General features: G+C 41.7%; 2 protein-coding genes across 3 annotated transcripts; one reads left to right on the top strand and one right to left on the bottom strand.

Moving 5' to 3' along the window:
* Positions 1-11: 11 nt before the first annotated feature.
* Positions 12-14,307, top strand: IKZF5 (IKAROS family zinc finger 5). Of its 2 annotated transcripts, none has more exons than XM_068399007.1 (6): positions 12-95; positions 1,786-1,851; positions 2,736-2,830; positions 3,113-3,276; positions 3,567-3,749; positions 9,025-14,307. In XM_068399007.1, the coding sequence occupies exons 4-6, from the start codon at positions 3,144-3,146 to the stop codon at positions 9,966-9,968; spliced, it is 1,260 nt and encodes a 419-aa protein (XP_068255108.1). In that variant the 5' UTR covers positions 12-95; positions 1,786-1,851; positions 2,736-2,830; positions 3,113-3,143; the 3' UTR covers positions 9,969-14,307. The 2 variants fall into 2 exon arrangements, with proteins under 2 accessions (XP_068255108.1, XP_068255109.1); XM_068399008.1 differs by lacking the exon at positions 12-95 and adding an exon at positions 627-686.
* A 456-nt stretch (positions 14,308-14,763) lies between these two features.
* On the bottom strand, positions 14,764-17,758 carry PSTK (phosphoseryl-tRNA kinase). The gene is made up of 6 exons (XM_068397461.1): positions 17,465-17,758; positions 16,868-17,159; positions 16,273-16,471; positions 15,758-15,833; positions 15,166-15,259; positions 14,764-14,969 (listed from the first exon to the last, which is right to left on the bottom strand). Exons 1-6 carry the CDS (start codon positions 17,756-17,758, stop codon positions 14,764-14,766), a joined length of 1,161 nt encoding a protein of 386 aa, XP_068253562.1.
* Between the last annotated feature and the right edge of the window lie 311 nt (positions 17,759-18,069).

Raw genomic sequence — 18,069 nt, 5'->3', positions numbered from 1 at the left:
GGCTGCGGTGGGCCGGGCCGGGCCGCGGGAGGCACAACAAATATGGCGGCGGCGGCGGCGGCGATGGGAGGCGGCCGCGGCGCGGGGTGGCGGCGGTGAGTGGCGCGCTGTCCCTCCGCACCACGCCGTCAGGGGGCTCGGCGGCGGCGCGGCCCGCACCCCCCACCCGGGGCGGCGATGAGCGGTAGCCGTAGTAGCCGTGACACGCCTGCCCGGCGGCCGCGGGGTCCCCGCTGGGGCCTCCCTTTGACGTGAGGGGGGCCGGGCGGCGGGGGCGCCTCGCCGGGGGAGGTGGAGTGGGTGGGCGGGCGGCGGCGGCGGCGGCGGGGGAAAGGCAGCGGGGCCGGGGGAGCTGCACCGCCCCGCCGGGACCGGGGGGCTGGGTCAGCCGGTGCAGCCCCATGGCTTCTCCCGTGGTTTGGAGCAGGGGGACCCCCAGGTTTACGCGGAGGTCTCCCGTGGCCGTGTCACTTGCCGCCCACGCGTGACAGGCGGCGTGGGCCGGGGAACGGTGGAGGGAACGCCGTGGGTGTTCATACGGCGTCTGGCGTGGAAAGGGGGTGGCGGAGCGACCGGCGGTTTTCCGTGGCTGATGACAGGTCGTGGGGCTCGGCCCGGCAGCCGCCAACGCTGCTATTTCCCTGCCCGCGCACCGAAGTCCTCGGGAAGGAGCAGGAATGGTTTGGGTAGAGTCTGGGGTCCTTCCTCCTTCGCTATTTTAAGTCATTTAAGATTGGACTGGGGCAGAGAGATCCGCCCCCCCGCCCTTTTTTTTCCTTCATTCCATAAAAGACGACAGGATGCACACACGTGCTCATAGTCATATTATTTAATTCTCTTATAATTACTGCAGTATCAGTTCTTACTCTGTGTGTTAAGTTGCTGGTTTTACTGTGCCTGAATTATTTGCTTTAGCAGAATTCTTTAGGTAAAAATATTTGTAACGCCTTTCATCCTAGCCCATCGTATAGCACTTCTTAGGTAATTAACTTAGTACGCATCAGCACTGTAACTAACCTTAAATCCAACAGTTGTGCCTGTGTAGAAAATGAATAACCAGTATTCCACCCATCGGTGTATGAAGCTGGAGAAGATGTAGTTGTCTATGCAGAAAATGTTCTGTATAAATAGAACTTGAGGGACATCTGGTGTGATCAGCCAGTGCGTGAAACACGAGCTGGTCTGCTCAGGTTCTGATAATTAAAACTGCATTTACTAGTTTGCAGTAGCGACATAGCAAGCATCTGATCTGTATCCTTCTTCCCTGAAAAAGGGAACTGCTGGTTGTATAGCTGTAAAAAAAATACCACATAAAATCACAAAAGGTTCTTTTGTGCATACAAATATAGAGGTTTGAGGTGATGATTAAATTGTGGCAGCTTTACCTACATTGACATAAAAATAAAAATAAATGTTTTCAAACTAAATTGATGAGGTATAGAAAGGAAGTTTTATGCAGTTGATCCCCAAAATAATGTTTTTTCTCCAATCAGATTTTTAAAATTTTGTGTAATTTTCTTTAAAAAATAAATCTCATTATAAAGTAATCAAATAAGTTTTTGTGCATTACACAAAGGGATACACAGATTCTTCTGTGAAAATATGGACCTTTAACCTTGTTTCGTGTTGAACCATTCACATTTAGAATGGTTTAATTTTAAATTGTTATTTATTATTATTATAATTTGGTGAAAGTTGGCCTAGTCAGCACTCTACATTACCTTGTCCTGTTTTTTTCTCTTCCATCTCTTTAGTTCATATCCTGATATCTTTGTTTTATTGCAGGAGACACCAACAAATGGAGCACAAATTAACTTAAGCCTGCACGAGGCTGATGACACCTGAAAGAGGGTAGGCAAAATTGAAACGTAAAGTTATGTTCAAAACTAACTTAATGGTGATAACAATGCTAGTAGTTGAGCACACTTAGGTATGATGTGAAAGAACATGCTCATCTAGATGCCAGAAATGAACTAACGCTTGTAAATAACTTTGAAAATACAGGAGACTGTGTTTATATGTGGTCTTGAGCTCAGAACTTGAGTTTTCCCAAGTCACCTAACGTTTTGTTTAGTAGCTATTGGAAAACACAATGATATTCTTACTGAAAATGTAGCATTATAAATTATTCCTGATCATAATCTGCAGGAATAATAATGTGACTGACTCATTGCCCTCTTTCCAACTGAAACCTAGGTTCTGTCTTCACAAATTCATTGCAAATTGAGACTCTAGAGGTTTTTCATTTACAGTCCCAGAAAAGAGCATGACCAGTGACTTCTAGTGAATATTTTCATTATTTCAGTGCAAAATAATGAAACAGATTAAGACTTTTATGCAGAATATGAAACTAAAATTTTGGGAGAACCATGAAATGCTGCTTTCTATAAGGCTTCTTTCCATCTTTGCTAATCAGCGACATTCAGTTGGTTTCCCAACATCACAGTTGCCATAACTGACTGACCCAACTCTGGGATTCTTTGGAGCCATATGTTCACCAGAAAAACTATTCAAACGATAAGTGAGATAGAAATGTCTTTCGGTGAAATACATGAAGGAATAGATGCAGTCTTTGAAAAGCTTTTCCTGCAAGTGTAATTGTTTTAATAAAACTTAGAGCAGTAGAGTGTTAGAACCTGTCTTTTGAAACATACATTTTTTTTTTCAAGTTTCTTTTTACAACTCATGGGGATTGGGAAGAATAATGGACTTAAATTTCCTTTTTTTCCTTCCAGGGCAAGTGGAGAAGCTGTGTGCTGTGCTTTCTATCTGACCTGTTGGGAGTACATTTTGGAGCATGTTTGCTACTTAGCACGGAACTAAAATTCAGGTATGATCTATTTAAAAAGGAAAAAAAAGACAAGTTGATTATGATGTCATTTTATCCAATTTGATATTGCTGTTGCTGAGAATGGTTTCCCCAGTAATATGTATTTAGTGATCTTTGAGTTAAAAATTCTAAAAGTAATATTTTTATGGTTGTCAGTTTGTGCATTGAGTCATGCTGTGTCATAAAAGTAATCCTTCACTTAAAAACAAGTTTGTTTCTTTTTTTTAACAAATGCATTCAAATTCAGTGACCCTTGTGTTTTGAAAATATTTTTCGTTGTAGGCACAAGAGGTTGTAAACATAAAGCGTGAATATGGGTGAAAAGAAGCCAGAACCTTTGGACTTTGTAAAAGATTTTCAGGAATATCTGACACAGCAGACTCACCATGTGAATATGATTTCTGGATCAGTTAGTGGAGACAAGGAACCAGAGACTCTTCAGGGAGGTAGGTCAATTTTGGTGCTATCAAATTTTATTTTTTTGAGAATGACTGCACTGTTTACATTCCAGATAATTAGGCAGACTGCTACAATTGTATGGAAGCATTTCTGATAGTCATTTTCACATCACAACAGATGTGTACATACCTTTGTTTTAATCAGGTTTTATTCTTACAGTTCTGTATTTTTGAAGACCAAGGGCATACAGAAGCAAAAGGTATTTGGCATATTCTCACAGCTCGATAGATAGTATCCCACTGATTCTTGATTGAAATCTCTGTTGCATTATTCACAGCTGGGACAGAAGGTGATCAGAATGGTCTGGATCATCCTTCTGTTGAAGTTTCACTGGATGAAAACTCAGGAATGTTAGTGGATGGGTTTGAAAGGACATTTGATGGAAAGTTAAAGTGTCGATACTGCAACTATGCCAGCAAAGGAACAGCACGGCTCATAGAGCATATCAGAATTCATACAGGTATGAAATATTCTGCAGTACTTTGCTGTGAGGCATTGTGGCTTTACCTCAATATTACGATTTGCGTGTGAGGAGTTAGCATCCTCAAGCAGCGTGATAATTCTTAGTTACTCAATAGTTAGAACTGGTTTTTTAATAGACTGTTTTTTTAAAGGTGTGTCACCTACCTATTTAAATTATATAAATTCCTACTTACATTTATTATTGCAGACTACTGAATTTGAAGTAACTATACGTGGGAGTCAAGTTTAGCATGAAAGCATAGGTGTAAATTGAAGGGCCCTAAACGTAACTTTTAGTTTTTCCTTGCTAATCAGAAAAGTGAAAAACGTACGTGCTGCTATATGGAGATTTATAGGGGCTTTTCTTCCTCTGTATGAGAATATTCCTGTTTTGTACAACACTTTAGATTGGAAGTACAAAACGTAGTAATAAGAATAAAGTTTTCTTATTGGTAGAATATTCAAATGCGAGGGCATATAATCAAATAAGTGATTAATAACAGTAATGAAAAGAATAATTGTTTACTGTGGCTTGCTTAAGAGCATTTGCCACTGTTGGGTTTATAAAGCTGAAAAGCAAAACTTGCAATAAAGGTTAGAATATCCTAAACTGTTCACAAAGTCAGCTCCAACTTCTTGGCAAATGAGAGAAAACAAAAGAAAGGTCCTTGTGAAGTCTGACTTTGGTGCCTGCTGAGTATGTTACACTGATACAGAAGACTTTATGGCTGTTAACTAGAGTAATAAGAAAAAAAACCTGTATTCTGCAAAGAATGGAGTTTTTTACAGGTTTCCAGTCTGGTATGGACTATCCCAAAACTTTTAAGTGTATCATTTCAGTGGTCTTGAGTAGGTGGTATTCTGGGGCTCACTTTGAAGGAAACACGTTGTTTCGTTGGATGTGATTGTTGTTCGCTTTAGGGATGGTTATTGTTAGTCAGATTCTCGCTTAGCTGTGAATCATTGCTTCTACACAGTAACTCCCAGGGTGTATTTTGCGAAAGTCTGTGATCCTTGCACTGGCCCTGCAGTGTTGGCTGGTTTTGACAAGGCGTAATGGGATAGAAAACAGCAACCCACTAGAAGGCAAAGAGTTCTGAGGTCCAGATGCTGAAGATCTTGTAAATTTTTCTCTTGTGCTACTGTGAGCTACCTCTGTGTGTAGCTGTTGCTGTGTTCAGACTCCCAGTGCAAATTTTGTGTAGTTCCAATAGTGGATAAAACACTGTGGCTTGTCTACTTGCATTTGACACGGTGTTAATGCAATGTTTGCTGCGGATCTGCAAAGCAGCAATGTGTTTTAGAGCATTTTTTGGTCTAGTTTTTCATAAAGCAGTTCCTACCATTTGCAGTTCCTATCACAGCTTCACCTACCATTTGCATTGTATGGTAAGTGGACAATGAGAGATGTTTTTCTTTTAACAGCTGTACTCTGTGCAGTTCTGTTTCTGAGCTTGTGAAATGAGGGTCATGTAGTAGGAGAAACTGTACTACAGACTTACGCAGCTCACTGTAGCATTTTAAGATGACTTTTAGATGGTGCTTAAAGATGCAGAAGTACCATCAACTTTAAAATTTCATGCCTTTTCAGTAGCATATAGCTATTGCCGTCTAAAAACTTGTATCCCCAAGCCCACAGTTACTACTGGCCAGTTGTCAACATGAGCAGATGGACTGCTAGAGCTGTGGCAAAAATATTTTATGGGAAAAATAAATTGCTACTAGAAGATGTTGGTATTGTGGGTTTGCTGATTCTTGATATGTTTTTGATGGCTTTAGTGTGCATAGGGTTTCTCAAAACAGAATGACTGAAATATTATGTTGTTACTTAATATCAAATGTCATAAATTTTAGCCATACTAGAGAGCTGTCTTCGTTTAGCCCGCACCCAGGGCTAAACAATAACCAGTTGTTCTATCACCCAGTGTTCCTTTCCCAACTGAGAAAGGGAGTTGGGAAAATGAGGGAGACTTGTGGGTTAAAATTTAAACAGATTTAATAAAATAAGGAAACCAATATCAATGCTAATATAAAAGACACAAGATTATATTTAGCCCACAGAGTGGTGGCAAGTTCCTCCAGGGATTACAACTGTTAAGAAGAGAGGAGAACGAGAAAGAGGGAAAGGAGGAGAGAGCAGAGCAAAAAGCCCCTCCCACCCCCAGCAGCTTTCCCATTTATAGTGAACCTGACGTTAATGTTATAGAACACACCTGTGGGCCAGCCTGGGGCAGCTGCCCTGGGTTTAACTGCTGATGGGCCTGATCACCATCCCACAGCTGGCCACAAAATGGAACAGAAAAGTGATTCTATAAATTTTATCCCTGCAAATCCAGGACAAGTGCAAAAAATCAGATCTCCCTTACCTATCAAAGTGTCGGTATTGGTATAGTGTCAGCATTCCTTCTTTTACTCTAGGAAGTTTCCTGCTTTTTTTATACTCTCAGATCTTAGGTTAATAGTTCTTTTGTGTTTTCAGAATGCTTTCTTATCCTGCTGCTGCTTTAGGGAGTAGAGGTCACTAAGTGGCTAAAGGTAGCTGAACAATACCTGCTGCAGATTATGACCATGTCAGCATGGTTGCAGCAGAATATATACAAAAGCAAGAAAGATTGCAACCAAAGCTGGGATGCTGAGAAAAGTCCTCAAAAATCTGACCCAGTGGTCATTATTCAGAAGCAAACATTCCATGAGCTACACAAATTTGGGTTTTAGGGCAAAGCATGCTACTTTGGGTTTGTGCCTTGACTAACATTTTGAGTTGTTTCTCATTATTAGCATTATATTGTTAGCATTATAGCAGAAGAAGGGAGCTTTACGTGTGGGATGACTGTTGTCTCAGTGCTGCTGCAGGTATTCCCGTTATCAGAGGGTATGTGCGTGACTCATTTGATCAAAGAAACTTTCACAAAGGTGCTCAGAAAAGGTGGCCGAATTGAAGGCACACATCACTCTACTGCAAAATCATGCAGTCGGAACTATTTCCATTTCAGAAAGCCAGTTAGCAGTGAGAGAGGGATGCAGGGGGTGTCAGCCTACTGTGTATCAAAGAGCTTCAGCAGTTTGGACGCACCTTCACACAGTGAATTCTTTATAGCCAGATGACTGGTTCAAGCGTGTCCGATGCCTAACGAAATACCAGTGAATGTACAATGATAACAGTTCATTTCCATATACCAGTCTGTTCTGTTTTATAATATAGACAAGAATCTTGGGGTGCCAGAGGCCTTTTTGTTTTCCTGTATAATTTTCTCTTTTCCTTTTACAATATATTTAATATCCTTAATTTTAATAAATGGTGTCCTCATGGCAACACCATTTTGCCATTACCTTAATGGCTCTTCAGAAAGCCCTGCTTTGTTTCTTTGTACAGAGACGGGGGACTTCAGAACACAGAAGGGGTTTGGTTTGGTTTTGTTTTCTTGTTTTTTTTTTCACTGAAGGGCAAGGAGACCCAAGACCTGAGTGTTGTTTTGCTCAGAAGCATGGGGGGGAAGCATGGCAAAGGGCCAAGAGATGGATTTCATGGACTATGAAGGCTCAGAGTGACTGAGTCAGCATTAAAACAGGAAAGTGATAGCTGACTAGTAGCCTCAGAGCAATGTAAGTAAACAGATAATGCATCCTAGATAACATGCAAGTGCAGCAAGGTATCTGCCAAAGTAATTATGACCCAGGCATGACCACACAACCATTATTAAGTGCAGCTTACTGCAGAATTAACTTCATGCTGAGCCTGACAGCAGCATAATTAGTCATTCACCAGCTGTGTTCTATTAAGGGCGTGCAACATGGGATGCAAATCATCTCTGCGTAGCCAGTTTAGAATGAAATAAGCTCATATAGATTGACAAGTTCTTTGTGAATGCAGAGAGTTTGTCAGTCTTTTTACGTTGTTTTTTTTTTTTGTACCAGATCTCCAGATCTTTACACAGGGGTGTGTGTGTGTATATATATGTGTCTGAATACATATATATGCTGATGGAGAAATCATGGTTTCAGTTGGTGCAAATAAGGTACTTAGAGGTAGCACAAAAATTGCTTTCTTTCCTCTTGAAGAGCCAGTGATGTGGCGAAAAAAAACCCCAACTCTTCAGTGTCCCAGGTTGTGATCCCAAACTGTGGGATGCTCAACATGGGAAGGGCTTTCTGTATCAGTCACATGCCATCTTCTGGAGTCTGTCCAGTGCTTGCAGTGTAATAGTGGCCCTCGCTGCATTCAGGTCTCTGGCTTTTACAGTTGTTCTAGATGGATTTTGAAAGCCACAAAACAGATGCATTGCCCTGTATTTAAAATAGTAGAAAATGCTTCCAAAAAACCTGTAAAGGCTGAAGAGAAGGAGCCCACTCACATTTTTTTGCAGTTCATCATGCTGTGTGGCATGAGAATCAGTTGCACAACAGTGATTGAGAAATTGACCTGGCCTTCTAGATAGGAAAATAAGATAATGTTTCATTTCAGCACCTGAACATGCATCAGATCCCTTAGGCATTTCTAACATTGCAGACCTGGATCTAAAAACTCCTGTAAGATCAGTCTATGAAAGGAAAATCAGAAATCCCAAAGTATTATGTTCCAAATGTGTTGGCCTGTCACTATGTTTGAAAGTTTTCTAAGCACTTTTAAAAGTGTTAAAGCGAATATCTCTAAACATAATTTAATAGAAAAGCAAAGTTCTGCCTATCAGAAAGGAGAATATCTGGTACTATCATGTCTGAGAGCACACAGCTGTCCAGGGATTAGCTGGCTTACATTTTCTTTAATAACCCTTTAGCCACAGGATCCTTTTTCAAAATTCACTTCTTGAGTGGATGCATGTGTACATGGGTTATTTAGATATCGAAAGGATGCTCTCCCTCCGTGTTTAAACACAGTTATCGTTAAGAACAGTTACATTTTTGGTGGTGCAGACATTCCTGTAGCCAACTCCTTATGTGCTTTATAGGTGAGGTAGAATTTGGATCCAGTTAAGAGCACCACACAAACGTCATTGCATTCAGTCCTTGGCATAACCTGACTAGGAATTGCAGCAGTGATCTGTTGTGCTAATTCTGGTCACGTTTTTTTCTTATGCTTATTACCACTTGGGTGAGGCAGAGTTGTCTAAATTTACTCTGCTCTTCCACCAAATCTAGCTAAGCTCAGGGCTAGCAGTGACTCTGAAGCTGAACTGTTTGATTAGCAGCTCCCAGTTAGCTACTTTCTGTTCCATGAGAAGCCTTTTTCAAGCACTCTGTGAGATGCTATAGTATAATCAATTTCAATTTTCCAGGTGAGAAGCCGCACAGATGCCATTTGTGTCCCTTTGCATCAGCTTACGAACGTCATCTGGAAGCTCACATGCGATCGCATACTGGTGAGAAACCATACAAATGTGAATTGTGTTCCTTTCGCTGCAGCGACAGAAGCAACTTATCTCACCACCGCAGGCGCAAACATAAAATGGTGCCTATCAAGGGTACAAGGTCTTCCCTAAGCAGCAAGAAAATGTGGGGGGTTTTGCAGAAGAAGACCAGCAATTTGGGGTACAGCAGAAGAGCATTAATTAATTTGAGTCCACCTTCCATGGTGGTTCAGAAACCAGACTACCTTAATGATTTCACTCATGAAATCCCAAATATCCAGACTGAAGCCTATGAGAGCATGACAAAAACAACTCAGAGCAGTGGGTTGCCAAGAGATCCACAAGACCTTATGGTAGATAATCCTTTAAACCAGCTCTCTACGTTAGCCGGACAGTTATCTAGCTTGCCCCCTGAAAACCAAAATCCAGCCTCTCCTGAGGTTGTTTCCTGTCAAGATGAAAAGCCTTTCATGATACAGCAGCCTGCTGCACCTGCAGTAGTTTCAGCTGTGTCAGCAAATATTCCTCAAAGTTCATCTCCAACCAGCCCAGATCCTCGGCCTACACACAATCAAAGGAACTACAGTCCTGTGGCAGGTCCCAGCAGTGATCGCAGTGCCCACACCAGTACTCCCAGCATAAGTAACAGTCAACCAAGTACTCCAGCTCCAACCCTTCCGGTTCAGGACCCTCAGCTTCTGCATCACTGCCAACACTGTGACATGTACTTTGCAGACAATATCCTTTATACTATTCACATGGGATGTCATGGATTTGAAAATCCTTTTCAGTGCAACATATGTGGGTGTAAGTGTAAAAACAAGTATGACTTCGCTTGCCATTTTGCAAGAGGCCAACATAGTCAACACTGACTGAGAACACGCTTTCATTTAGTTTTTTTAACATATTACAGTATATTTTTCATACTTGCTGAAGGAAAGCTTGCACATTCCCATAAGGAATATTCATGTTAATCAGCTCGACAAAGGAGGCAAATTTATTTTTATGTTGTCATAAAACTTGCCAGGGAAATTTTGTATAAGATGTGGTGGTTATTTTATATGTAGCCTTTCAAAATAGCTGAGAGTGCTGTAAGAATTGGAATGCATTTACATGCTTTGGTTGCTAAATTTAAGTTGCTTGCACTTAATCCCAATAAACATTCTACAAATGTAGAAGCAGAGCGTGTGTCATGAAACACAGGATGCAATTATCAGACTATTGACTAGGCAAGAAAAAATATATTAACCATAAAATACAAAAGGTTGATGCAATGACGTATGGTTACTTTGGAGACATACTTATGCTTAAAAACTTAGCTACTCCAAACTGGAAAAACAAACAGAAGCAACTTTCACATACAAATTTAATTTGATGTAAAACTTGCTTTAATCTGATGAAGGTTAATAAATTTTTGCTTAGTATAGTCTGAACTGAGCATGCTAAGGCTCAAACACTAATTTAACTATTATTTTTAAAACTCATTGCAAAACTAGAAGATAACAGGTTATTGTGAGTGAAGCTGGTAGGAAAAAAGGAAAAGTTAAAAGCTTGTCATTCACTAGTTAATACAAAAGAAAAATTAAACATGACACCGTATTTTAAACTACACTTACCAATTTTACATGTTGTTCTTTTTTAAAAGGAGGTAATTTTTGAACAGTCATAATACAGAGCTTGTACAGCTAATAGACATTCAGTGAGATTTTGAACTGCCTTAAACTAATTTGTACAGATATTTAAAATTTGCACAATTAGACTTCTGTCTTGCTGATGGAATTTCTAATAGAAACAAACAAGAGGTTTACAAATGAAAAATAATGTGTTCAATTTCATCTCGGGCCAAGCTACAGCTTGATAGGTTGCCTGTATGTTTGAAAGTTGTATCATCTAGTTTATTGTAAACTTCAGCTAACCGGGGAGTCGGTTTGTCATGTCTCCTCCCCCAGATTTGTTGTCCTTTTGGTGTGCTAGAAGTAAGGGGAAGGGCTTCTGGGTTTTCTGAACTGTTGATGTTGTAGGCGAAGGCGTACTGTCTGTCTGCATCTGAAGTCATTGTGATTAATAATTGCAAATGGTAACTAGAGATGTACATGAAGTCCATTGCACATGTTGTATTTTTTATACTGTACGTCATACTTTAGAAGCACCTAGGGTAATGGGCAGGCACTTTAATATAAACCTAAATAAAACCTCCCAGCAAAAGTAATAAAAGCTCTTAATATGCTACATAGGAATTTGTTAATATTTCAGAAAAGTGAAGAATTGTTACTTTTCCGATATTTAGACGTGCACTTTTACCTTAGTTTGTCTTACTTGAGATAAATTAAAGCTTCCCTTTTATATTCCCCTTTTACTATAAGCAAAATATGGCAGCAAGTATGTTTTGTTAAAAGCAGGAAGATTTTATTAATGTTCTGTAAGTCAGAGGTTTGGATCTGAATAACAAATGTTTGGCTTCTTCAAATTTGGGTTGTGATGGGAGCTAAAGCTTCCTGAAGCCAACAGGAAAACTTACAATGACTTCAGTGTAAGATCAACGCAGGGAAAACCACCCTTCTGAGAATTTTAGCTTTAGAAGTAATTTTGACTTAAATGAACTAGAAATTTAGGAACCGATTACACTTCTCTTTACCTAACTTACCTGCTGTTGAATTTTCCATGCTTAGATAACCAGTGGAAGGAACTGGATTCTTGGCTGCACATAGTCTTGTAGTAAGGAGGTCAAAAATATGCCATTGAAGTATTTCCAATGTAGTGAAGGTGAATGATAACATGCTATCACTCCTAAAAATGTTTTTGGTTTCAGGCCTCGTTCAAAATCCAGTTCAGTGGATTTGTAAATCAGAATGTAATTTCCATTTTTCATAATGGCACTCTTTGTAATTCCTAAATATATCTTTGTTGTTTTATACTTTTAAAATTTATTTTATAAGCAAAACTGCAACTCTGTATGCATAAACATACAGAATCATGTATTTTAAGGACTGAAACTTGGCTGAACTGGAATCCAGTTGCAAGTTACTGCTCCTGTACTGGTTTTGTAGCATGATGCTTCCAGTCAAAGAATAATGTAGAAATGATAGCTCTCTTCCGATGACGTAGTGACATGCTCTAAAATCTAAATTTGGCTAAAATACGATATTAGAACTACAAATGTTACTGTTAAAGAGCATTACAATTAGTAATTCGTAGAGGTCATTTTCCTTGCCTTTTGATAGCTGATGCAAACTGCTGTTCCTAGGCTCTAGCAACTCCAAGGAAACTTTGGCAGTGGTGGTGCTCCTGGGAGCACCTGCCAGTGCTGAATGATGCCCATCACAACAGCCACATTCTCCTTGGTTTGCAGCTCCAGCCTTTCTCCCCTTTGGTATCAGTAGGGAGGTGAACTCCAACGTGCACAAATGTTTGAGATTTCATCCTTCCCTTCCACTTACACAGTTTCTGATCCATTGGGACTTTCACTGGCAGTGCCTGTAAACATAATAGACTTTTCTTTTTGTGTAGGCTCATGATCTGGTGATTTAGAAAAGTCACTTCTGAGCCATGATGCCCCTGAAGGAAATTTTATATAGGAGAATAGTTAGGTCACTAATAGAGGTGGCTAGTAGCAAGAGGAAGCTTGCATGATCTTATTGAAAAGGGACTCTCGTTTAGGAAGGGATCCTCTGTTGCAGGGGAACGTATGTTCTTAATAGTAGAACTCAGAATGAAAGAAAATCTAACCCCAAACCTTGCAAATTGCTGTTTAGAAGTATGTTAATACTGCTGACTTTGTATCATTGTTTCTGCTTTGAAGTACTGAAGGAAAAGAAAATTAGCTCAAACATCTATGAACTGTTGAACAATGATACAACTATTTTCCCTGCTTTCCTTCTGCAAGCTCCTGTTTGCAGGGGGATTCTCAGGCGGCAGCAGGCTTTGGTGTTCACCCCTTGGTTCTGCAACCAGAGCCGTGGGGTGGATCCCTGCTGACGTCCTCAGCCTTCACCCAGGGTCACCCTCTGGGCTAGGATTCTTCATTTTGCAACGTAACACTCTGTGTTCAGTTGTGCCAAACAGCACCTGACTGTATCTGTTTCCTTCTGTCTCCTGGGCAGGTTTGGAAGGTGTATTTTCATATTGGTTTTTCATAATTTTATATGTACTATTTACTATAATTTGAAGACCAGAATTAGTACTTTGAGTATGATCCTGATGATTCCTTTGCACAAGCAGGCCTTACGCAGAGTCCATGAGGGACACTTGTCAGGCATTGTGGGATCGAGTCCTCGGCTAGTAGGACTTTTCATACCGAGTTCTCCATGTGCTACACTGCACTTACTTGCTTTTTTTTTTAAAAAAAAAGATCCTTATATTATGAGGTGGTGATTAGCATTTTAACTTGGATTAACAGGGAAGGCTGGGAATGAGCTGAAATTTTTCCATACCTTGACTCTTAAGTTCTGTAGTTGCAAAACATTAACTGTGTGGGCTTTTTGTTTTTGTTGTAATAGGTGATTTTATAGATTGGTTGACATTTTTAACATGCACTATTTATAGTACTCTTAGGACAGACATTATTTTGAGACTGAATATTCCAATGAAGATGCAAATATTAGACTGAAGATTTTAGTAGATTATGTCAGATAATACTCAGACCAACTGTGAAGCAGCTAATAGGGAATAATAGTTGTTTTTTTACAGATAAAATGTTTAGGTGATAAAGATTTTGACATAAGATGTTGATTGGCATTTTAATGTAAAACTCAGTGCTGGAAGCCACGTTCCAACAGTGTAGCCTAGCAAAATGATCTGTTGCTATTTTTTTTGTTCCAGAATGTTTGGGAGGTTTGCTTGTTTTTTGTTTCTTTTTTGACGAAGGGAATGTAATTTAGAAGTCTTCACTGGCAAGTTTTCTATTAATTTTAAGCTGCTTTGAAAATCTACAGCAAATGGATGTTCTGCTGCAGGAAATCTATTCCCTGCTGAAGCGTTTTTCATTGAGCAATGTATGTGCTTCTAAGTACCTGCTTTGTTAATAATATGTATTGCAGTGTAAAGAGCATATTTTGTATGCAAAACCTGAAACTTGTTAGAGTTGTAAAATAAATTTTATTGTGTAGTGAATGTTTTCAGATGACAAGGTTAATTCTGAAATAACTATATCTAGTGTAGTTCATGTTGTGAAGCTTTGCTTTTGTAAGATATGAATAAAATAACACTTTCTAATTAAGTCTTATGTTAATTCTTAATTGGATATGCTTCAACAGGTGGAACTGGTGAACTACTCATGACTAACTGTGGTCTCAGTATTGTAAGGAAGGGAAGCTTATCTTTTGGGTAAGCAAGGAATGGTGCATTTGTTTTGGTCTACTTAATTTGAAAATGCTTCGTTTTAGTGCTGAACTGGGACACACTTCTTTCCACTGTTAATCTTGCACATTTGGTCATCTTCTGTGAAATTTAAATAAAATTTAAGGATGGTTTGTTGTTGACTTGATCTTCAAAGTCACACAGAGCGTGCTAGGCTGTATTTCCCTTCCATAATAGGGGGAGAGGAGTTAGAGAAGGCACAGGCCTCCAGCGAAGGAAGCTGTCCCTCTCAGATGTTTTTGGCTGTACTGCTGAAAGAGTACTGCATTTTAAACACTCTGGACTCTTAAAAACCACCAACATTCTCTGTCATTATTTTAAAATATATTTATTCACTACATTGGTTGCTTCATGTTGGAATGAAGAAGTTATACTGGTAGCAAGGTCAGAATATTGATTTTGTATGCAAATTTGGTTTTTCACATCATTTCCTTGACGCAAGTCTTCCAGAAATTCTGCTTTCAGTTTGTTGAGTTCTTCTGCCAAGCTCTTCATCTCACTTGGGAGGACATTTTTATCTAAAAGAAAATTATAGGTGAAATTTTAACTTCATACTTAAAGACAAAATTGACAGACTTTGACTCACATTCTACAACTAACTTTGACCATGCTTTGGCAGTTGCCTTAGTCACAGCTGCAGTGTTAGGATTTCTTAGCAATTTCATGGGTTCAGTTTTATGTTGTGGGCTGGCACCTGGAACAGGCTATGCGTACCTTTTGCGTCCTTCATTGTCTGAGAGATGATGCGCCTGCACATCTGATCAGCCTGATGGACAGTGCTAGCTGCACAGGTGGCTCGATCTGCTTCCTGGCCAGGGTGACCAACAGAAAGGAAGAATACACACAAACACGTTAAACATGACCGAGACTGTCATCAGCTTTTGAAATACTCTTTGAAAAGACGTAACACATTAGCAGCGATGCCATGACTGGCACAGTGCACAGCTGCTCCTTTGAATTCAGAGGCAGGTGTGTGTACCGGGGTGACTGCCAGAGACATGTATGTTTGGCATTAGGAAGTGAACATTATTTCCCTCAGTGTGATGGGAGAGCTCCCAAAGGCATTCTTTATTACTGTAGGACACACAACAGTATTCCTAAACGTAGTTCAGTGGCTTAACTTAATAAGGTGGCAGAAGTACCCCTTTCAAATAGGATGAACTCTTCTGTGTATGCTTTTGCAATCAAGAAATGCAATAGCTATTTCTGTTTCTGCCATCAGTGTTCTGCATCCAGCTCAGGAACAACTAATCACTCAATCACCATCATCTGAAAGAGCCGTGACCGTGAAGACAAACAGTGCTACCTTCTGCTCAGCGTTTTCCTCATTTTGCTTCACTGGATTTTCCAAAGCAGTGGCCAGCAAACTAATTATCTGCTCACTAAGAAAACAAACAAAAGAATAAACCACATTAATCAAACAGTTTCACTGAAAATTTTTCTTTCATTTTGTAATGACACCTCATCACAGAAAAAAAAGCAAGTTTTCAGTTAAATTTATGAGGCAATCAATGACATAATTTAGATGAAAAACAATTACAACTAAAATGACAGCCAATTATTTCAAGTCTTAATGTTTCAGACAATTTACATACATTGTCAACAACAGTTCAGAAGTGCAGTTGGTTTTGAGGTTACCTCTGCAAAGGACAATGGCTGTGAGTTCCCAACAGCTGGCAGCTGTTGTGTGTAATTGACTGGCTTCCAAAAATCAGCATATGGAATAGTTTTTTACTGTTTAAATACAGGTAAACAGCTTCTACCCACCCAGTTATGAAAACAGCACTCAGTGAAAACCCGAGTGTCAATACAGTAACATACTTATCCTCTGAAGTGCCATCAAAACTTTTCAGAATGAGGCTGTTCCGTTCCCAAGCGTTTTTCTTGAGATCCGGCATTTCTATTTTTCTTGCCATTAAATATATTGTCTCGTCAGGTAACGGGTGACTTCTTAGACGATTTCTCTGCAAGCAGCATTCGAGTGGACACTCTAAAAATAACTGGCAGAAGCTCAAGGAATCTAAAAGAACATAAACAGACAATTTTACCTCTAAACTGTTCAAGTAAAAATTTCTGAGAGCAATACGCAGGAGAAAGGCTTTGCATGAGTAAGTAACTTCTATGCTAGTTCTGAGCCTGAAAAGAATACAACCTAAAAAGAATACAAACTATTTTACCTTCAACGCTGCTCAAGTAGTAACTTCTGAGATCAACAGACATAAGAAAGTCTTTAAGTGACCTAGCAATTTCTAATAATACAGCAATAAAACTAAGTTGCTGCCTATGATATTGCAGGAACCTAGCAATTAACCATAACAAATATTCCACAAAAGCACTTAAAAGAAAGGCAGTTAAAACGCTCTGAACCTCCTATAAAGCTGAAAACGTTCCTATGCACAGAACAAAGAGTAATTACATTTGCGAGCCAGCTGGTACACCTCGTATCTCATGCTCTGGTAATAGAAATTGTCATCCAAGATGAGGCAGAGCGGCCCAGACGTGGCCGCACGGGTCAGGTAACGACCAGCTCCGGCGTGACTCTCCGCTGCGGCGAGCAGCCCCTGCCCGCGGCAGCAGGCCAGGAAGCGCTGCCAGACGGGCTGGCTGGCGGCGGCGGGGGCGGACAGCGGCCCCCCGGTGAGCACCGCCCGCAGGAACCGCTCCAGGCACTGCAGCACCTCGCGCCGGCTCCGCTTCCAGCGGCTCAGCTGCGGAGGAAGGCCGCGGCGGGGTGAAGGCCCGCGCACCCACCCCGCCCCAGCTCCCGCACCGCCGCTGCCGAGCTCCCCGCTGCTCCCGCACCGCCGCTCAGGCCCTCCTCCATCGTCCGCCCTCCCCAGGCCCCGCCGCGGCGGCACCGGCACCGGCAGCGGGGCGCAGAGCCGCGCATGAGGGACGCGCCGCGCTGCCTAGCAGCGGCCGCCGCGCGACCAGTGACGCTGCTGAGCGACGCTCCTCGGCTGGCCAATGAGAGCCGGGAGCGCGCAGCGGGAAGGAGGGGAGCCGCACTGACCAATGGGGACGGCCCCTCCGGCCCCGCCCCCGCCTCGCGCGGGAGGAAGGCTTCCGGCGGGATGAGCTCGTCGTAGGTGAGGAGAGCGCAGGCCCAGCCGGGGCCTTGCGGCAGGCGGCGGCGCAGGGCGCGGGCCAGGGTGGACTTGCCGGCCGCCGGCAGCCCGCACACCACGCACAGCCCCACCGGAGGGCGCCCGCCGCCGCCCGGCTGCTCCTCCGCCGCCGCCAGCGCCGCCAGGAGCCCAGCCGCCGCTCCCGCGGCTCGGCAGCCGTGCGCCGCTGCTGTGCGCATGCGCGGGGCCGTGCCCGCGGGCGGGGCGCGGGGCTGCGGGGAGTGGTGCGGCCGTGGGCGCGGAACAGCCGGTTTCACTCAATTTCATTTTGGTAATAAACTCAGTAACACATTTTAGTGAACCCAGACGGGCCAGACGGCTGAGTGATCCCGGGTGTGCCCAGAAAAGGAAAAAAAGGACAAAGGAAACCTTAAATACACCGTCTCTCTTGCATGTTCTGAGGTTGGCAGCCTTCTGTGCTAACAGAAACCAGCATACAGTTTGGCTGTATTTTTTTACAACAAGTCATCAGAAAAACATCTGTTTTGAT

Source organism: Nyctibius grandis, chromosome 4, assembly GCF_013368605.1.
Source record: "Nyctibius grandis isolate bNycGra1 chromosome 4, bNycGra1.pri, whole genome shotgun sequence".
NCBI classification, from domain to species: Eukaryota; Metazoa; Chordata; class Aves; order Nyctibiiformes; family Nyctibiidae; genus Nyctibius; species Nyctibius grandis.
The sequence above is the reverse complement of the archived record's forward strand: the minus strand, read 5'-3'. Positions and strand labels throughout refer to the sequence as shown.